The sequence below is a fragment of the Athene noctua genome, chromosome 2 (genome assembly GCF_965140245.1).
Source record: "Athene noctua chromosome 2, bAthNoc1.hap1.1, whole genome shotgun sequence".
Lineage (NCBI taxonomy): Eukaryota > Metazoa > Chordata > Aves > Strigiformes > Strigidae > Athene > Athene noctua.
The window spans coordinates 93095426-93118604 of record NC_134038.1 but is presented as its reverse complement, the minus strand read 5'-3'; the positions used below and the strand labels follow the sequence as shown (position 1 = coordinate 93118604).

The following is a 23179-nucleotide window of genomic DNA, read 5'->3' as shown; positions in this document are numbered from 1 at the left end:
AGGCAGCAAAGCAGCTTGCTTGTCAAAGGTTGCTATGGTTGGGAAGGAGGGACCCAAAACTCCTCCTCCTGATGTTTAGAATGACCAATAGACCCTGCTTATTTGTTTTTAAAATGAAACAGGCCAATTTTGAGAGTTCATCATATATCAGCTGGCAAAAGCTTGGAGTTTGGTCCTTGGCCTTTTTTTTTTTTTTTTTTCCTGCTGCTGGATTCAGTAAGACAACTGACCTCACAGAAACTTTAAGATTAACATGGAAGGCTAAAATAGACTGAAATGACAAAATAAACACAAAGTTACACTGAACTGATAAAAGCAGGATGGGCAAGAGGGATATGCCACAAAGCCATTGGCTCTTCCTTGTAAATTAATAGGCCATGATGAATAAGGACTTAGCTTATTCTTAACTCTGTCCAAAGAGGCTTCTGCTCTTCAGAAGGGTGAAATACAGTGAACATTAACTCTCTTATAACAAAGTTCTTACAGAAGAATAAAAAGCAATGGCTCCAGAGACCAGAAAGGAGACAAAAAGGTGCATTATACTCACTTTTTGTCAGTTCCACTTGAGAGCTGAGGCAAGGCTTCCAAAGCTTGCTTAAAGCTTGAGCTGCAAGAAAAAAAAGAATACTCATATTCCACTGGCACAAGTCTCAGCATTCAGTTTCTCTCTATAAATTCCATGGAGATACGCTATATTTTATCCATTCTTATTTCAATAAATAGACAAAATATTAACTCGAGACCTGACATTCATGTGCAAATTGAACATAAAGTGATCATGGGTTCAAGCAGGTCTGTTGACACTCCTAATGTGAGGTATACCATACATCAACAGGAAATGTTAAAACAGCAGCCTATTTAAGACTGTGCTTAACATTCTGGACTCTTCAAGAATTACAGATAATTGCCAGCCTGCCTTCTGCTTCAAACTAAGTGACCATCAGAGAAGACTGAACAATGCGGGACCTGTACAATAGGCACAATCTTGTCAGTAAAAGATCAATATGATGACTTATTACTAGTGATAAGTCCAGGAACAAACAGGCATCTATGAAGCTCCAGCTTCCAGGGTTCATTGTGCTTTGCCCCTATGCTGGTTAGAGGCAATGCCACTTCCATTTTACCCAGTTTGAGCCAGAGCCAAGTAGTTTTCATTTAGAGGTTGTCATCACTATCAGACATGAAAATAGTCTTTTGAAATGGAATGCAGTGACACCAAAGGACACTATCTATGACACTATGAAGACATATTAGGTCCTCAAGCCCTGCAATGTCTCCTAAAAAATGCTGATTAGCTAAGATGACCAAACTGCCACCTCTGGGAACACGTGACATCAATCCTAACAGAAGTGTAGGTAATTAAAATAATGAATCAACCTGCTCATATCCAATCCCCAACATAATCACCCAGAAATTTCAATCAGCTTTACTCAAAACTGCTGACAGCTATCATAGACCGTCTGTTTTCATGTCTTGACTGCATCAGCCACTGATGCTGCTAATGCTTTTTTCTTTCTTTCTTTATATTGATGTGTGAGAGTGTCCCACACTATTTATCTTTGGTCTTGGACCTCACTGAGAAATGATAAAACTGCTGAAAGCCTTTTGAAGGCTTTCATTTTAAGAGACAAATGAGTTCACTTTCCCCGATTAGGTGTGTGGAGCAGGAGTAGGGTATTCTCCATATCCCTGTAAAGGATCCTGCCAGTGACCGGTTCTGTAGTCTCTCTGATGTGTCTGGCAGGTTCTTTGCCATGTGCTTTATGAAACTGCTGTGAAAAACTGGTTAAAATTCAGTGACATCTGCTTTTGTCTTGCTTTAGCATCATTTTCCTCTGCAGTTGTACTTTTTTTTTTTTTTTTTTTGAGTGCTTAATACTAGTTTGTGTCTAAAAATTCAAGTAAAAACAAAAAAAAAGTAATCATTTTCTTTCAGTTGATAAAACTTTGCTAGTAATCTGGTTTTCGTATATTTACCTGGTATATCACATATCCTATTTGAAGTAAAATTTCTTAATCCTTAATTGACATTATCTGTTTTTGCATGTTTACCAAGGATTCCATTACATTGAAAAAACAGACATTACAGCACATCTTACTTGCTTTCAGGTGTTAGGTATATGGCCACAGTATCTCTCAACGCACAGATTTCAAGTCTTGCCTAAAGACAAAAATACAGATATTGAAACAATGACACAGTGTCCTTTCATCAAGTGAATACCAGTATCCGAAAGTTTAATCTTTTTTTAGAGGCAAATATTATTGCACACTGCAGCTGTAAGAAGCCTTGACTTTTAACAGTTTGTTTCCTGTATTTTGTGTTGCCATGCTGTTATGTCATGAGACTACTAAAAGGAACAACTTCATACTTTTGATTCAAGTCAAACTGTATGGTTACTATGTAGCAGTCTAAGGACATTGGTTTGTCTCTCAGTAACAGTAATAAATCTTCAATCCTGTTCCATCTTTTCTGTACTGTGATAGAAAGATAGAAGGATGCAACCTTAATATATATATATATATTTTTTTTTTTTTTTAATTAAATACAGTGAGCTTAACTTCTCACAGCATGGCTTGGCCAGGGAGGAAGGAAACATAAGGGTACAAAAATCTGTCAATACACATTTTATTCTGGTTTTCCTGTTGAATTTATTTTTTTCCATCAGATGAGGAAGTAGAATGGTTGTGCTCTGCTTCTTGTCTGTCACCTGGTGGGCACACAAGCTTGGGGATTTTAGTCCTGCACTGTACTGTGTGTCTAGGCATTAATTTTTACTTAGGAAAACTATGGTGGAAAATGAACTCAAAAGATTAAACAAATTTCACAGATTGCTCTTTAGGCTTTGAAAATCAATCATTATCATCACAGGTTTTATTTGAAATAGAAACATTCTGCACATGACCAATACTTTAAATAATTTAATTAAAAAATATAAAGTGAACTTCATCCAAATTCATATTCCATTCTTGTTGATCATATAGATAAAATTTAATCCTCTTTGCCATTACTGAAAATGATCTACATTAAGACCCAACTAATATGACATTAATCTTCTAAACCAAAACTTTTTATAATGCAACACAGACATCTAAATTCTAGTTCTAATGAAAGGCTTTGGTTTTCCCCTCATCTCTCCCCTAGGTAGTAAGCCAGCTGAGATTTGGTTTTTTTAGTGTCAGAACTTTCTGGCACAAGACGACATAGCCACCCACCAATTTTATACTCATAAGAAATGCTTTTCTCATCCCAGAATGTTTCACCTCTTTTTGTATGGTGCTCCAAGCTGAACAGCCTTGGACTTTTTGAAGTCCTACACAAAAGATTCTGATGTCTTTCCTACATTTTAGGGTGTAGCAGTACCAATGGGGAAGTGTCACAGTGAGGAAGTGTCACATTAGTACCACAGCCTAAACAAACATGGTGGAAGGACAAACCCTGCAAAATTATGGGTCATGGGATGTGGGAATATAGATTCAGGTTTCTCTTTAGGAATGGGTATTTTTTGATCAGTCTAACTGGGCTCAGATCACACTCACACCGCTACTGTCTGCCAGACAGGATTTTCTATGTTCAGAGGAACAGAAAAACACTATGAGTGACAACCGTAAAGTAGGGAGAGAAAATACATTCAATTATGGGTTTAGGCAGCAAGTTCAAATGGTGAGTTGTCTAGTCAAACAAAAATTATATATGGGTAGCTTTGTTGGTATTCATTGATTTGGTTTTAAACAGGCAGTCAATCTTATTTGGCTGTGATCTTCCTACATGAATTCTCTGTCCAATGCAATTACTACCAACAATTGGAAAACAGGCTTGCAATTGGATAATTATTTTCTCATCATAATGCAAGAATGCTGTCATGTGCAATGAAAACTGGGAGTTTGCTGCTCTTACCTGTTAGAGCCATAGCAATCATTGACTCAAAGGGATTTTTTTTTTAAAAAGGATTTTTTTCTTAGAATCCTTTAAAACTTATCCATAGCAAGTACAGCTACCAGTCCAGTCATATATGTAGAAGGCAGTCTAAGTGTATCTGTTCTACCTTTGCTGCAACAAAGTGCTAAAGCAGAAATAGTCTAAGAGACAAGTGACTAGTTTTGCAAAGACTTGCAAGATCCTACCACATCATATTTTCAAGATTTTAAAATTTCGAAGTATCACAAAATTGTTTTTTCTTTTAAAGTAATTTTTTTGATGACACATCAATGACAGTATTGAACAACGTTTCAAACAGATACCATTATGATGCTTTTTATCTCTTAGGATACAGGTAACCTTTTATGCACTCAGACACATAGGCAATACTAAAACATAACCAAACACAAGAACCAGTATCCCAAAGGATATGTATCCATAAATCTGAAATAGGTTGTATACTAATCCTTTTTATCTCCTTGCTTTCACTGCTCCGATAAATCCAACAAATACACAGATTATACCTCTCTCTCAGTTTTCTAGAGTCAGATGTTTGACAATACAAAGTATTCAGGTACCTGTAAAGCTCCATTTTTGCTGAAGGATGAAACACACTGCATCAGTCGACTCAATTCTTCAGAGACTGCTTCTACAACCCTTGACATTACCCGAGGAACTAAGTCTTTGGAAATGGTAAACACCTGATTTTTATGAATGAAGAATCATGAGCACAATTGCTATATTAACAGAAATATTTTATACAGTAACATTTTAGTAAAAAGCATTAAACACTTTGATTGAAAGGACAACTTAAATTTTATCATTGGACAAAAAAAAATAATATTCAAAACCAAGTGGGACATCAAGGATTTCTTTTGATACTTGCCCCGTGCTTTGATCAATCACCTCTGTTAATAGCAATGTTAGCTATATGATATGTGATAATGACAGATTTCTTGAAATGCCTAAAATTAGCTAGACTTCAAAATATCTGCTCTCAGCTGATGGATGCAGGTAGTCAGGTGGCTTTATGTAGACTGCTGTTTGGTAGATAGCACCTTTATTCTGGGTTGTGTGACTAACCCAATTACATATTCAGCCACTTTTTACCCACATATTTTGCTATTTCTTCTAGAATCTTTTCTATTTGAACACTGTCAAATGGCTAGTGCCTATATGCTCTGTGGCAGAGATAAGCTTCGAAAGGATTTGAGAGTATGGTGGCATAATGGATTTTCTTTTAGATTCTTCTACTGCTGCCATTTATCAGTTCCCTGGCAAAAACACTACACCTTACTGTTTTTTTCCATGCATCAAGACCATTTTTTAAACTGCTTATTTGTATAACTTTTTAAAGTGGTACTTGGATCCTCCATCTGAGGTTCAGAATAGCAACTGCAAAACAACAGCAACACAAAAAGAAACATTAGATCTATGCCTGAAGGCAAGTATGAAGAAACCAGTCTTCCTTAAAGGGAGCTTTAAGGAAGCGAGAAATTGTTGGCGAATTAAAAAAAATAAATCTACACAAAATTGGAGAAAATGCAGGCCAAGAGGTTGGAATACAGGAGGAAGTGAGATTATAGGTTAGACAGACTAAACTTGTGTCAAGACTTAAAGGTGATGAAAAAGCTGCACTAAACCTGTGCAGGGTTGGGGTAGATGATGACACAAGGAACTGAAGATGACATGACTGGAGTAGTGCAAGAAGTCAAATTAACTGCATAGTTTTTAAACTTTCTCCCCTCAACCTCTGCTTTTAAATGATCTAAAAAATTAAAAGTATTAGAATGATTTTTTGCTAGAATACCTTTGCTTTACATGAAGTTTATATTTCCTTGCCAGACATGAGATCTAGTAATTGACAGAAGATATTAATGTGTGCAAAAGTAAGGGGTGTGTGCATGTGGAGAGAATGCAAGATTCCTACAGTTTTCAGTGATTTAAGTGATGAATTATGTATCAGGGATCCCATAAAGCTGACCATTCCAAAAGGCAGGTCTGCACTATAGGCTAAGTACACTGACCACAGCTCTCAGCTGTTATCATTGCTAATTCAAACATGCAGCCTGTTTCAACTCACAAAAGTGAGTGACATACTTAGCTGTATGGTAAGAAATAAAAAAAAAAAAACCCAACCAGTAATGATTTGGGAAGGGGTCATCTTATTCAGAAGCGAATACTGCTGAGCAATTCAACACAAACATACCAGGAACACACCCAAAAATCTTCTACTGAGAAGAGAATAAGATGTGCCCACAATGAGCACTCTTGAAGTTACTATATAGAATCCAGGAAAAAAAATTCTTAGCAATGGTGAATCATCACAAATTTGCAATAAGAAGCCCTTATTCTAATTTCACTTAAATTTGAATTCAATGGTAGAGAAACAATTTTCTTTCCTCTTCAGTCCATGCTCGCTGTTCAGCTGATAGTTAATTTTTGCTGTTTCAAACTACAGAAACTTGCAGCCTTGCTAACTAAACTTAAATCTGACCCAGCTTACAGAATTTCACCAGAGAATAGTGGAAATGGGAGTTTCATCTTGACACACATTTCATATTTCTGTAATATTTCATATCTAGAAATTTATAAAGCAACACTATTTGGGCCGAAATCAGTATCTGTCTCAATGTAGTCAACAAGGCAGTGCACCTTTCTGCTTCAGCAGTTTGGTAAGTATACATGTTTACAGGATTAGCTCAGTAAGTCACAAATGCCTTTGATTTTTTTAAAGCAAAACCTCTCATTTTCATTTTTATTAATTCCCATTACACTGAAAAACAACGTCAAAAATTAACGTCATGTTGGTATATATTTTTGGTGTTGCTTATTCCCTCATGTAGAAGCATTTGGTAAAATCAGCAATGCTTTTGTAAAAACTTTTAAGTAAATACTAAAACTGAGTAAGAAATATTGCAAGTGATATTTAAAGTTTCTGAAAAATATTATAATTTATATGAATCCTTGTAATTTAAGGAGGAATAAAATAAACAAAAACCTCAAGTGAAACTCATCAGATTTTAGGGAGATGGAAAAGGCAGAGCTGCTATACCTGTGGCATATTTTGAAAGGGAAGACTGATATTATTACCAATGCTTGTATCAGGAGCATCTGTTAACACTCTTGATGATTAGAAGGAAGGAGGATGCAGAACAGACGCTGTGATTTAAAGGACTATAGAAAATTCCTGTGTATTATTTCAAAAGGCCAAATAACTGCAGCCCTGCAAGCATATTATTTTAATAATAATATTTTAATTTTAATATGCACTCCCTTCCATAAGCCATTACCTAAGTATTTCAAACACAATTTGTGCTGTACAGAGACTATAAAGCTTTCTGGTTTTAGGTTTCCATTTTTTATCCTGTATACAAGAATGACATATATTGCCTTTTCACTCCAAGTGGCGTATGTTGAACATTTGTTCCAAAGTGAAGCACAAGCTGGTTTTCCTATGTTGTGGAAAATGATCAGAGAAAGTGAGCATCATCGCTCGCTCTCTTTTTAAACTGCATGAAAAGGGAAGAATTGAGCTTTAGACTTTGGCTTTCCTCTTCATCAGACAGTGGAAACAAAAAAGTGTAATGGAGTGTTACTGAGGATAAACAGTAACTGTTCATCTCCTTCTCCCCTTAAAAAAGTTAGCAGTTGCATACTTGGTTGGCTAAACCTAACCCAAAGCACTTGCATCTGTAATGAGGACACTTCAACAGAGGTACAGTTTGCACGGGTGATGAAAGCCAGGATTTACCATGCAAAGTGCACTGAAATTGTTCATATGAATGAAAGCATGAAAAAATCTGAAGTTTTTCTCACCTCTGCATGCACAGCAATGATATTCACTAATGCTTCTTTCAAATAGTTTCTGACACCTGAAACAAAATAAACAGCACAATTACTTACTTTCATTCTGTTGTCTCAAAGCCATAATATTCTACTGTTCGGTACTATACTTTTTCTTTTCATTCTTTCACTAAGACTTTTGCAATCAGAGGCAGAAAGAGAAAGTTCCATAGCCACACCAACAGTCTATTTCCTTTTTCAAATCAAATGGAGAAAGGCACATTTCCTTACAGCAGAAGGTTAAAAAAGCCAGCAGGTTCCTGTTTCAGTATTCTTCTTCTCCTCTGGAAACCCAATTTCACAAATTTTGCAATTTAATAAAAACCCAGCATTATTAAAAAATAAATTCTGAATGTCTTCCTAGAATACACATACCATGGCACAGAACATGCACCACAGCTTGGTAAATTCTATAGAAACAGAGAAGGCAAGGGGTGTTGTTTGTACAAGTCTTCAAGAAGATCATACTACATTATCAGCTTCTCTGACTATGAATTATTATTATAGATAGAAATAGCAGGGACTTATTTCTGTGAAAGTGGTTCAGAAAATATTACTCATAGTAGTTTATAGGAGATGTCATGCCTTAGTAGAAATTTCCTCTTGGGGAGGGTGGAGAAGTCAAATAAGCATTTTCTATACCAAGCATATCAAGTGTTTGTCAATTTATACTGGAAAGGAAATTCTAAGCAGAAGGACATCCAGCAGTGTAAGCTTCAGTTACTATAGGCTCTTAGTCCCCTACGCTGCTATAATTCTGGAGTAACTTCCCAGACTGGTCTCCAGTTGTGCATGATCTAAAATTGAAAAAATCTAAAATTGCCCCATTTGCTGTTCTGGGCACTTCATTTTGTAGGCAAAGGCAAATTTGAAAGCATTTAATTAAAGTATGTGTAAACATTGGAAGTACAACACAAAGTAATGAGAGCGCGTTACCGATCCACATGACCTCAACTTCTGATTTCAATTGCTCTAGCATAAATCAGAGAAAGTGCAATGACTCCATCACTCCCCCCTTCAGTATATTCAATTGACAGTAAAAGATCAGAATCATGGACAAAGACTAGTGAGACCACACACCCCAGAGAGCCGTGTGATGAAGGCTGCTGTTATAAAAGTTACAAAGTGAACCTTTAATCAGTTCATCTTGCTCCACTTTTCCTCAGATAACACTAATGCAGCAACTTAATCCTGCTACAAAAAAAATAGCTTTAAAAAGGAGTTAGCTGAGATCAAACTGCATTATTTGATGGGAGAATAGTCTCATGTCTCACAACTGCCATCTCAGTTGTGCCTGTCCTGCAACTCACCTCAAGATCTTTCTTACTTAGACAATTATGGACAAACATTTCACAAGAGTAGGATGAAAGAACAAAAGGATCCCCTTGCATGAGGTACGAACACTTTCATCACCTGCAGCTACATTGCGCGATGCGATTGCGATGGAGCCTGGAGTTTAGATTGGAGGGTGCTTCCTGGAAGGCATCATGGGTCTCCTGCCAGAAGCAAGGGTGCTTGAGGGAAGTGGAAGGAGAGACATAGCTGAGCTCTGCACGTAGGCCTGTGTATCAAGACAGTCTCTGTTTCAAAATTCACAGAGAAGAGGAAAGCATCAAAGATTTTACTGCTCTCACTAAAAGCAGTTTGGTTTCTGAACATACAAAAGAAGATCTTTTTAGAAGGAATGTTCTATTTTCACTTTGGAAGAGATGCAGATGAAAAAGGTAAAGAAAAATACAAGTCTTTTCCCACACATTCCAAAACATCTGTAATGCCTTTTTTTGCTATCTTTATTCTGTTCCTTGAAAAATCTGTCACTCTTAATTAAAATAAACCAACAAGTCAAACAGCATAGTATACTATGTTGCAAGCGTATAATTTTTTTCTCTTAGTAATTTTTTGCAACAAAGAAGGGAGAGAGGAATAGAGCAATACCAGAAATTTTATGAAACCGACTTTTTTTCTCCTCCCCTGTAACCTGCAAAACAAAGTAAGAATGCTACACACCACTACTTGAACCACACCAAAAGATCACAGGTATATGTGGAAATGCAACACCCCCTTCCTTTTTCCTCTTCTATTGTTTTCCTCCTTCTACTTCACTCTGCCCCAGTTTAAATCCTCTGCAGTCTTCCTATCACAGAGGCCAAAATCTGTATCACGTCCCACAAGCAAATACAACTCGAGCAGGCACTGAAACGGTGGTATGCAAATCACATCAAGAGGTACAGGGCGAATTTGGGAGCTGGTTTGCAGTACACCTCAGGGTGCAAGGTGTTGATCTTGGGCTGCAAACCTATGTGGTATTCAGCTTTTGGCTGCCTACCGGTGTCATCTTGCAACAGTAGGATCTTTCATGTGGAAACTGTGTGTTTTTACTTTTGCACAAATGCTGCACAAGATTAAGACTTTGATGGTCTCCCTTTTCTATGGATGCCTGAGCACAGTCAGAGGATGTTCATTAGTCAATCAAAATTTCACTCCTGAACTAAGCAGCATTTCTTTGCCCCAACTGATTGTTCTCTAATGAAGGATCTTGCTCAAGCCCTGGTACAGCTGGGGAGCCATAATGAAAGTACAGAGAGGGGACTGCATGGGGCAGGTGAAAACCTGGAATTATAGAGATCAAAGTGGGCGGGTTGTGTAAGAGGGTGATGTGGTTCCAAGGAAGACTCTTCATTTCCCACCCATCCCATCTAAGCTCCTGAGGTAGTGTGCCTCTTCTCATTCGTTCATGCAACTTGGCTGAGGATAGGAGCTGCTAAGGCTGTCTGCTGCCAAGAGCACCCAAGTTAAACAACTTTTGACTATGCGAGTAAAAGCTGCCTTTCAACTGTGTCTGTGGAAACCTTATATAACATATTTCTTAAAGAGTCAATCACAGGGTTACCGTAATAAGGTACTGTTATTTCTACAAGCATGAAATACTAATGTCAGCAACATTAGCACCAGGTGTTAAATACCATTGTCTGGTGGTGCCCAGCTAAGATTTAAAACGGTCATTTATGTTTTCTAACTGAAGAACTCAAAATAAATTGACTAAATGGAACTGAGATGGAACCTATGGTAAAAATGAAATGCCAGTAGCTTAGTGCTGCATATTGCTAGTCCATCCCAGCTGTACGATAAAATTGTTAAACCTCAGTGAAAAGGCATAAGCAGATGTATTTTATCTTCATCATATAAGGACAAATGGGTGAACTGAGACCTTAAAGGAGGTTATTTCCTGCAGTCCCAGTAGTGCTATCTAATTAGGTGTTCCTGACCTTTCAAAGCAGTTCCAGTCCTGCTAAAATTGCAGGATCGGGGGCTCAGCACAAGCTCAAGTATTTCCTCAGTTTCTTAGACAGGTTTTGCAATTTAAGAGCAGATAATTCAGCACAAACTCTGGAAAGCTATGCAATTTAGAGGCAGTCTGTGTATATGAAACTGTAGTTGCCTTAACTGCAGCACCTAATAGTCTAAAAGACCTTGCCTTGGTAAGCTAAACAAACCAAAGACAGAATGAAGATGCAGTTGTGCTCCAAAAATGCCAGTAAGTGGAACCAGACAGGGAGAGAACGAAGAACTAGCTAAGCCAAAGAACAATACTAACACACGAAAGAAAGATATAAATGAGTTGACCATCAGTAGAACTTAGACTGGAAATTAAAGATTAGAATGTAACAGGTTTGCTCTGACTATGCTATAATATTAAATATGTGGTGTTGTGACAACCGTTGCTGTCAGGGAGTCAGCTTCCTATCATGAATAGAGCATAAATAAAAAGGGTATTTCCCCCCAGTCCTTCTTTCTGTCTTATTTGTAAAGGATTTTCATTTTTGCATGTGGAGACAAAACCAAACATATCTGAATGTCAGGACCTGCAGGCATAGTTAAGAACCGTACTATATTTTGAAAAATTACAATTAAAAAATATCCAATTTCTGATTTATATCACTGCACTGTTTGTGGCAGGCTTTGGTGAAGCAAAGTACTACTTTTTTTGAGTATGATTCACTGGAAATACAAGCAGTGGCATCCAACTGTGAATTTGTTGTGAAATTAATTTCAAAATGAAAAAATTCTGTCTAGAATAGAATTTTTGTGCAGCTTTCTCTATGACTGCTCAGCAGCCCACGCAATTACAGTTTTTTGGGACACCATGCTGCCAGTCCTATTATACAGCACTGAAAGCTAATGCACCATATAACTGTAGGTTGCAACTATTAGGCTAATCAAGTGAAACATAACATTCTTAAGTCTAAAATACCTCTTATTTAGCATACTAAAGCACAAATACAATGCCTTTCCATAGCTTCTGACAGAAATGTGTTAAAGAAAGTCTCAACAAGCCCTTGCAATTTCTCTCAGGAAAATGTTATTATTCTGTTACAGCATAAATGCATTCCACTCCCACTCTATTCTTAACACCAAAAACTCCGACTTGCTGGAATTCTAGCTGCCACTAACAAAGCCCCAGTACTGCTCTAAAGAAAAATGGATGGGAAGACTTAAGACACAAGAATGAAGGACAGTTTCAGCCATCAACTATCACAATGGCTGACAAACTTTAAAATAGCAGCTTCCAATTTTGGGCTCTCCACTGTACTTTTTACTGGTGACACACCTAACAAGATTATGCATTAAATTTAATTTCCAGTTTACATCACCTATTAATTTTTTTTCCCTTACAAATTAAATCGGTCAGAAAGTCTACACTTACAAGCAATTTAACCATACTGTAAAGCTGTAGGAAGGATGACTGTGTGAACTATGGGAAAAGCAGAAGGGAAAAAGATTTGTGGTTCTGAGGAGTAACAGAAACTAAACTTCTAGCTTGCCAATGCAGGAGTCATTCAGGAGATCTTCAGATGGCATAGTGCTACCAGTTGTCCCACATGTAGTTCTCAGAGCTATGTTTCCCCCAAGTACTTAGATGACAGCGTTCTACTATGAAACCTCCAAAGTGACTGAATAAGCATGCAGAAGCTGGAACAGCAACACCATATGCGTAATTTTAAGACACAGAGAGACTACAAAAACTTGCATGCACAAATAGAGCAAAAGTTGCACACACAGTAAAACTGAACTCATCAAGATGCTTTTTCTGTGCCAGAAGCCAGCACAAGTCTTCAGATGTTCCCAGTCCTTCTAGAGTAACTTGATAGATAGGATATGAGCATCAAACATTTTTACATCTTCCACAGACTCAAGAGCTCAAACAATGAACTGAAGTTCAGCTAAGACAACTGAAACACACAGGAGATTTTAACCCAGGCAGCTTAGGTTCAACATACTTTAACTGTAGTGAGACTGGAACCTCATTTGAGAAGGACAACTGGGAAGCTAACCTTGCTACTGCCTCTCACTGAACCAGCCTTTCACCTTGCCTGCAAAGAGGAGGGGAGGATAAAAGCACATAACTGTTTAGAAAAAGCAGGTGGCGTCAGCAGGTACCTTTGCTTATCGGCTGTAAACCACACCAGACATGAGGACGAGAGGCTATGAAGGGTCAAAAGAAAAAAGTTCTCGGGTAAATTCACAGTCAAATAAAAATCTGGCATGAACATTAAGAACTGCTGCTCTTATGTGGAAGGGTTAGAAAAGTCATCCACAGGAGTTCTACAGTCTGACAGCTATCACTTTTTTTTTTTTTTTTTGAAAAGCAATGAAAGCAAAGGATTCACTAAAGAGGAATGAATGGTTCTTCATACATTGACCAAGCTACCAGTCCTGTTTCAAAACTGAGCTGACTGTCTTATTAGAAACCTAAACTCTGAGGGACTGAAACAGAAATGAGTCTTTGGTAGGCACAGAGCCACCAATTTAGGAAACAACAGCATTCTGGCCTCTGTAGGAGGTCAGTACTTGCATGGGCAAGCAACTGCTGCTGGTGGCAGCAATGTTTCTTAGCGCCTCTGAAAAAAGAGCACTAAGCTGTGGGCCTTGAGGCTTGAACATGACTTGGTTAGAGCTAGGAAAATTGATGGCTGGGAGTCTGAAATTTCAAATTTTAAACCAATCCAACTGTACGCAATATTTTTACAATTTATTGTTCTGTTTGAGGAGTTATGCCAGGAACAGTCAATCAGTCTGAAAACTTTTTTTTTTCCTGATTACTTTTTAATAAAAACTTTCCTCAAAAATAACAACAAACAATTTGGTAATCCAAACAGATTAATATTTTTCATACCTAGCTGCACAACACCAGTATCTGACTGTTCCTAGATGTTTCATTTGCTATGCTGATAGCAAATTTAGAGAACAAATAGAAAAAAACTCCTGTAATTTCATCTGCTCTGTTCCAAGGAAGGCTCTGCTTTTTAAATTGATGTATATATTCTTTTCAGTTACATTACACCCTATTGCCAGATTTAACTGAATCAATATTGGAAATGTTCACCTCCAAACCACAGATATATAGTACCATACTCCACAGCAAGTCACACAAAAAGTATTTTGAACTGTATGTCAGTTAAACTCTTGCAGCTCTTCTCTAAATTTTTAATCTGCTATATGAAACTGCTGGAAAAAAACTGCACACATCTACTGCAAGTCGTTAATCAGTGCTGTGCAGCGCACATTAAAAAAGAAACTCATGAATGGTATCCACAAAGCCATGTAACTTCTTTAAACAGTCTGATTTTAACTGTTAAATTTCCTCTAGGTTCTGGCTGCACTGCAGCTGAAGCAATAGCAGTATTTACCAGCTCTAACTACAGTTATTCTAGCATGATTTCTAGTGTGGTCAGGACATTTTCTCCTCCATGCAATTCATGTTACAAAAGCAAAACTATGGACAAGCAGGACACCCTGTGGGATGGCAGCCTATTTGTATTTCTGCAGGTCTTGGAAAGGCAGGCTGGGCTATGCGATACACCAAGTGAGCACTGTCCTGCCCCATGCAGCCTACTCGGGGATTTCAAGGTTAGATGGATGCCTGCTGACAAATCAAGCTGCCCCACTGCCCGACACACACCACAGAATTTCACTTTTCAATTTAACCTAACCCATAACTTCCGACTAAAATCAAATAATCTCTTTTTGAAAACTAAAAATATAAACAGGTAAGACAGAATGGGTGGGAGGGGGAAGAGGCACTAAAAAGTGAAACATTGTCTGAGGTCGCAGCAGGTCATCAGAGTAGTCAGCACTGCATGCAGAAATTGCTAGAATTTTTTAAAAAATAAGTATCTGTGCAGACACACCTTGGTAAACAAATTTTAATTTAAGAGATCTACAGACTAGCTCTAGGTTTCCCATACTGATGACTGCCTGAACATGATGAAACTGTCTATCAACTACTTTATCCCAAGAAGTGAATGAGAAAGCAGCACAGACTAAAAGTGAAAATTAAAATTAACACCAAAATACTTTTATTTTTAGTATGCAGCATTCCAAATAAACATGACTTATAATATACCTTACATGTAAAATATTTAAGAGACTCAGGCTACATAACTATGAGGTATGCATAGCAAAAAATGTTTTGCACTATGTTGGTATTGTGAAACTATTTTAAATAATTTATTGACTCTTTCAGAGCACTTAGCTTGGATTTGAAAACACCCACAACAAGCAATTTGGATTTAGAATTAAGCATCCAGAATAACATGAAAGAAGAGGATGTCATCTGCTACCCATGAGGACCAAGAGCATGCCTGAGGCTACATGAAATGTATTTCAATAAAGGTGTTGTCCACCAAAACTATTTAGAAATTTAAGACTTATAATTAGGGAAAATTTAATGTGACTGACAGTCTGTTTAATTCAAACTTTAGAATTAAGCAAAATAATTAAAATTACATTATGAATGAAAACTTTGCATGTTTCTAGAACAACAAACTGCATTTACCTCCTTAGAAAAGGCCCTAAACTATTTAATGTTTCTGGAAAATATTTTTAAAAGCTAGCTACTATTTGCAATTACTATAGTGAATGCAATACCTCATTTAGAAAAACAGTGTTTTAATTTCCAAGAAGCCTATACCTTTCAAGATAGTCTCCTAAATGTGGAACAGACAGAAACCTAACTTGTTTGCAGACACGAGCCTTTCATGAACTACAGCACTGGTACATGAGTATGTCATGCTATTTTACTGAAGCGCCCCCACCCACACAGTGATATCATCTAACTTGACACCTTGCAGATGTTTTAAAAAAAGTAAAAAAAAAAAAAAAAAGTAGAGACGTGACTTGGAATTTCCCCATGGACATAACAAAGCTGCTCACCTCTACTCTTCACAACAGTACACAGGTTTCTCCCTTCAAAGACGGTTGAAAGGAAATCAGCTTCAAATACCGGTACTACCAGTGGCCTGTCTTCTAAATTAAGGTAGCTAGACAAGCCTGTTTATTTCTTTCTAATTACTAAAAATGTGTTTGGCATTACACTTTATTGTTTGCCCTGGACAAAAACATTTTTCGAAAACTGTAGACCTGTTTCTGTTTAGAAAACTGTCTGTAGAGCAGAACGCTTTTATCTGGCAGTAGCTCTACAAATAGAAAAACTCCACCAGGTCATAACCTTTAGCACTATTTAAGCTGCTTTTTAAAATTTATTATGTTCCCTCTCATTTTGACCCACAAATCATTTTCAAGTTTATTTTAAAAGAAGCTAATCGGTAGTAGCTGTCAAAAAACCAAATAACACTCATTGCAAAGAATGCCTTTAATTTAGTTATTGCTTCTCCTTTGCCCAAAGAAATATGGACACCACCCCTTAAGAGAATTAAATGGACATAATCACGTTCAGTAAATTCCTTAATTCATGGCAAGATTTATGCAGTCTGATTAATAACACTATTTTTACTAACTCCAAACATGATTATATGTATACTTTTAAAAAGTATGTGCATAGTATATTAACAAATAAATACAGTCCAATGTAAAAGAAAGGGTAAAATTGGAGGACAGTAATTATTTAAAACCAGTCTAGAACCAAAGATACAATTACAGTGTACACAGACTTAAATGGATTCATATGATACACCTGAACCAACTGAAATGTCATACAACTGTTCCAATGTTATTAAAGCAGAAAAAAATTACTTACAGACAGGGACTCCAGAACCTCATTTGAATTTAACCAAGAATGTAAAATTTTTCACTAGGCCACTTCCTGCTATTGCTGGAAACATTCCCTCCTTTAAACGGAGATGAATTTCAAGGTACTGTACTTCGTGTTGTTTTGAGAGTATATTCAGAAGAAAATGTGAACGTGTAGGCAAACTGGAAACTCTCTGGAGAGATTACCCACTTATTTAACCACATTTCCTGTTTTTTAACCCATTTGTCCTAAGACAGTCCTTAGACTAGTGACAAAAATAGATACAAGTGTGCTATAAATAGCTCATTAGCAGGTCTTTCTTGGTAAAACTGAAAATGTTTTGATAAATCTATTGTTCTTACTAGCTCCACACTAATTAAACTGTGAATCAGATTAATGTTTCCTTGAAATTTTTCTCTGCATAGTTTATGGTAATTATAAAGATACAGCGCCTCAGGAATCAGAAAAAAAGTCGTAAGAACTAATAGTGGCCTAAAAAATTGCTATTGATAACTGAGATTTAATGAAGAAATTACTGGTAATCTACGTGGAAAAGTGCTTTTACAAAGCACAGTTCTAAAGCAAAGGAAGACAGTAGCAGATCGCTGAGAGTCAGAACCTAGTTAATTATTTTGAGATCTGAAGGCCGGAGTGCTACATAGTTGAATTAGTTGCCTTGTTCTTATTTTCAGCCATGAGACTATGTTGATGTAACACAGTGAATATTACTTGAAGGACTTGACACAAGTAGCCACAAAACTACTTTCCAAAAACATTAAACATGAAGGCTTTCAAGACTTACGTTACTTGTAGTTTTGGAACTATTTTAATTCAAGTAATAGAATTATGTCATGACGTTCAAAGAACCTGAGAGTTTCTGTATTTCAGCTGGCTTGAAGTAGCAAGCGCTCTAAAGGCTCCCAATACTGTGATTTATATCTTTGTGCATGAACTTCAGTCTACAAGAGGAGAACATCTAGAGAATAATACTGGTTCTGTGCCCTTGTGTATAGCCCAAACTAAAATGTCTTTAAAAAAGAAGCTGCTGATGCTGTTCTGAACTTTCTGCTATTCCACCCAAACTGCCAGAAGGATCTGAGGGTCAGCTGAAGAAGTCTGCAACCCGAATACTTGCTGCTTTCTGATCCTTACCACACACATTCAAATCCACTGCTCTTGGGACAGAATATAATCTGCTTTATCGTTAAGAAGGAGAAGAACCTGCAAAGACTACAACAGGAAATGTGAAGCCCAGTAGTGCTTCACTTCGGAAGAACAGATGTTTGCTAGCATCTAATACCTAAAAGATGTGCAGGTAGTTAAATGCCAATTTGATACGTATGTATTTTCTCAGGAGAGTTTTGTTAAGGGATGGATTTAACTTTAACTTCTTCCATCAAACACAGTAACAAAGTATAAAGGGCCTTTTACCAACCCAGACCTGAAGGTCATGAGCAAAGGATGATGCATACCATACTGAGAATTGAACCATAAACACTCTCCAATTACTTCAGTTATTGCAGAATAAGCCAAATTTCAACCTGCTAATTTGGTAATAAGAAATGTAAATGGAAAAATAATAATAAAAAAAAATCAAATCTCTCTAAACCAAACAAAACCCCTGTGTACTGATGTAAAAAAAATAATCTACTTCGGCAATCAGTCATCCATACCTCTTCCTCTAAGCATACACAGGGATCAGCTCACCAGTTATAAATAGAAAAATGCATCAATGACCCTTGGCTGAGACCAGTACTTGAGATATATGACCCAGATAAACTTTTCTTTTTGATGTTGTCATTTAAGTATTAGCAGCATTGTCTGTAACAAGTTACAGCCATTAAATGGTGCTCTACGGGCACAGTTGCCCCATCAACATGTGGCTGTAACCCATGCATGCAAACTTGACACAGTAAAAATACAAACACTTCACAGCCAACATATGCTGCCCTACAGATTTAACAGCACCTAAAAAAAAAAGTCTTACTATTTCTGCTGCGGTGTTAACAGTGTTGGGGCTGTTGAGTCTTTTTTTTTTTTTTTTTTTTTTTAATTGAATTTATGTGGCTATATATGTTTGACTTAAGGGGAAACCCAACAGTATCTAAATATCTAAATTGTGATTATTTAAGTACCTGGTTTGAGTTAAAGAAAAAGAAAATTGCCCTACAAGAAAAGACATTTCACCCAATTACAGCATAACATATACTATCTAAAACAAAATCATTGTTCTCCCTGAGTGGGAAAAACAGGTTCTGAAGAATGAATTTATGTGTGAGATTCTTTGATATAACAAATTCTCCTTCTTGACATAAAAATGAATACATCTAAGCATGCCTCAGTATTACCTGAACTTTTTCTACCAGTAATCCATTCGGATGGCTTCCTAAGCAAATAGTGTTTCATTCTCCCCAAGGAAAATTTCTTAATTCCCTCCCTCTGCCTCCCATTATTTTCAGCATATAATAGTCAGAGCATTATGTATATAAGTTCTATTATCACTAAATTTCCACTGTAAGAACAATTTTAATGCAGAAGAATTTTCTTTTGATAAGGCAGAGAGTGTTAATAAGTAAGGTGTTGAAAAATCAACAGGGCACACATGTTCCTGCTATGACTAAGTTCCCATCAATTTTAGCAGTTTTTAAGGCAGGATTGAGATCCTTCTGTGCATATCCATACCAGGAAATCTGGCAGAGTGGGAATTTAATGGCTGTTTTCTGGCTGCAGAACATTCTTAAGTTTCCAGTGTCTGTGAGCAAGAGAAATACTGAGGGCAAGACACAATATTGCATGTTAAGACGGGATGGACTGCTTAGTGTGTGTGTGTATATATATATGTATTTGATATATACTGGATATATTTTCAAAAAAGCAATCTGCATCAACAGTTTTCTCATTAAATAAAGCTAGAGCACACTGACCAAAACTGCTTCTGCTGCTTAAAAGCTCTTTTTTTTTTTTTTTTCCATATCTCAGAAAAATAGAGAAACTGTGGAACAAAGGAGCTGGTAGGTGGTGAACATACTAGAGTATCATCATCTTGTAAAACTAGTACCTATGTTCTTCTGCCTGGTACTCATACTGTTTCCAGTAATATACCCTGTTTGTCATTTACCTAAAGCATTTTCCAAATTCTTCACAAGTAAGCCACTTAAGAAAAAAAGCAACCAATTGTACCTCTTCACAATTTCACATCGGCTTCCAAAACTCCTCATATTCGGTGGTCCTTGCCAATCCCAGACACATCTCTCACTTTACTGATGTGCAGGTTAACACCCAGTCACACATCCAGTGGTGTCAGTTGGGGCTGAAGTCAGCAACACAGACTAACACCCCTTCACATTGCCCCACGCTATCCCAAATTTATGTAATAGCAAGAAGCATCAATTTAAAAAGACGTGTTTTGCAGATATGAGGGTAGCTATATACACAATAAAGACACAGAATGACCAATTCGATGTGAAAGGCAAGTCACTTCTTTAATTTTAAGGTATACTAAAAATCAACATCTCTATCAAAACTCTGAACAGTTGAATCCAAAAGTCTCAAGCAATATTTCCTTTCATTAACACAAACCAAGCATAGTCTGCAAGAATATTCATTTATTTCTTTCAAACACATCATTTTTAAGGCACCCTGAAGGTGTCCTTTCATGATTTTATAAAACCTAAAATTATTAAAACCTTTCAAAACACAGACTCACTCAGGAAACTGTGGGTTCTTCTCATAATTCCTGAAGTCACTGGTACTATAATAATAGCCTGTCATATGCAAAATGACAGCAATTTCATAAATGAAGAATGGGTTTAGAGATATACTATGTTTATGAATTTACTTTGGTTGTCACTCAAATATTATTATTATAAGAAATGAGAAAACTGAAGCCAACTGATCCAAAAGAGACCAATTTCACAAAGAAAGCATTTAGAACAATACAGACACTAATAATTTTAACATCCAGTTATGTCCTGCATCTGTCTAACCTTCAAGCTACAGGAAAAAACCTTAAACACCAGTGAAACATGTCCTGTGTTTATTACAGTGATTTAAGACAGATATACTTTGGTAAGTAAAAAAAAAGGTCAAACATAGCAAAAGGAAGTAGAGCATAGACTTTTTAAGAGAGTATATTTTTTTAAAAGTAAGAAACTTTAGAAGTAGTCTTTTGAGCTAAAAGATTACTACTATAAACAAGATACACAATTTTCCTGTCTTTTATTGTATAGTTTTGTTAGTACTTTTTTTTTTTTTTTTTTTTTTTGCTATTTCTCTTGAATTATATCAGAAATACAATGGCAACAAGTCGGCATCACAGATATAATATAAAAAGCCTATACTTCTGGAACCTGATTCTGCAAAGCTGTGTGAATGTTCTTAACTCAAAAAAGTGCAAGCAGTCAGTCACACAGAAAGAAACCACAGGACTGGCTATTAATATTTTTACATACTTTCTTCCAAATTGCTTTGTGTACCTTTTGTGGATACACAGAATTAAAAAAATTTTTTTTAGTAACTAAATTCATCAAATTGGCAGCCAAATCAAAGCCATGGTATTAGCTTGCATCCAAACACTAATAGGTAGCATATTTTGTAGGCATGGGCAAGATGTGACTAACCAAAGTGAGCTTGATTACAGATGTGATGGATTCTCTGAAAGCTGCAGTAGGAGGTTGTGCTCTGCTTCATTTCACCAAATTCTCAAATTTGAGTTCTGTGGTAAAATCTAGTTTGTGTTTTTTTTATTTTTTTTTTTCCACAGACATGATAACTTGACCTTGAAGAAGTAGTCATCATTTTGATCTTCAGCCAGTCCTTCCTTCTACCAATGTACGTATTTAAAACTGTGCCATGTACTGCAGTCATATGCATGCAGATCAGCAAATCAGTAATAAAATACAAGAATATACCTTAAATTTATGGCAAAATTTGCCATAAACTGAATTTCATGCAGAAGTTAATTTATCTGTCTGTTTAAATAAGCAGAGTTGGACCCAGACCTCAGCAGCTTTTAGAGATGTTACTGCAGTTAAAAAAGGAAACAACCACCACACCCACCCCCCAAAAAACTAAACCAAACAAAAAACCCCTTAATGCCCTCTACTCTGCTGAGAAAAAAACTACATAAAAATTGTTGCAACACATACAATATTCAGTGAGATGGCATATTTATCCTGTTTATTAGAGTGAAGGTGAGAACTTGTACTAGCTGCCAGTATTTCTCTTTCATAGTTTTTCACTTCCAAGTTTCACTGAATCCCTATGGCATTTTGAAAACATCATGGATCTGAAATGAAGAATGTCTTTGCATGACCTGAACAATAGATCCTTAAAAATCGTTCAAGTCCAAAATTAACATTTGGAAGCTATCTGGACTCAGGAGTGACCCACAATAACTGGAAAGCTTAAGATTTTTCACAGTTCAAAGTAAAGACTTTTAATAATTTTGAATTACTTCAACCGCTGAACAAGTCCAACACTATAATTTCATCCACACATCAATAAAGTTTAAGTGTTTCATTAAATTTAAATTGCTATTCGTTGTGTAAAGAAATTTTAAGCTAATGAAATGCTTTTTATTACAATGGATCTGCTGCACTGTTAGAAGTCTATCATATTTTCCCACTTAAAAAGTAAGAGTTCAAGGCCTTGATAACTTGGCTACAGAGAGAATATGCTCCAGGCTGAATTTTGCACAGAAATTTTGTATAGAAAGCTGAGACTTTTTGTTACACTAAAATTTTCACCTAACACACACTCACACACCCCTGGGGAGAAAGTGTTACTGAATCACTGAGCAGACAGCTATTTTCCATTCTGCCAGTTTAGCTGTCCAGCTAGGTACATCTTGAAGATTTTATTGTCATCAGTGTTTTAAAAATGTTAATAACTACAGCATCCTTAACTACTGTACACATTCAGGGATTAGAAAATAATTGTTTTTAGCACCTTGAATTCAGTATTGTTTTATGCTTGACCATAAACCTGCAACATTTCAAACCATAACCAAGAATGTGAATCGATCAGTGGGTTCACTAAGCGCATCAAGGCTTTTGGACGTCCCTGGGTTTCTCTGCAGCAAACCCCAGGTCTTTTAAGATGATTCTCTGCATCTGCACAGGTGGTACAGGAGGAGGTACTGTAACGCTAAATTTTGCATGGCTCTTGACAAATCCCCACAAGACACTAAGTACCTTTTCCAGGGGAGAAAACACAGTTATAGATTGTTTCTAACTAGTACCTACATGCTAAATGTTAAAATGACAAAACCATTCTCTAAGCATGAGAGTGTGAATTACAGGTACCATACCGGTAGCTCCCTGCACAAACAAGTCTAGCAATTTTGATACAGCTGAGTTTACGCAGACCAATATCAAAGTTTTAAC

At 36.6% G+C, this 23179-nt stretch overlaps 1 protein-coding gene across 1 annotated transcript in view; it reads right to left on the bottom strand.

The window, feature by feature from the left end:
- Positions 1–23179, bottom strand: part of EXOC2 (exocyst complex component 2) — a 131254-nt gene that overhangs the window by 3466 nt on the left and 104609 nt on the right. Inside the window, exons 24-27 of the mRNA XM_074899593.1 lie at positions 7736–7791; positions 4495–4617; positions 2100–2161; positions 548–607 (exon numbers count right to left, since the gene is read on the bottom strand). Of these exons, the coding sequence (XP_074755694.1) occupies positions 548–607; positions 2100–2161; positions 4495–4617; positions 7736–7791 (301 nt within the window). The remainder of the gene's footprint in view (positions 1–547; positions 608–2099; positions 2162–4494; positions 4618–7735; positions 7792–23179) is intronic.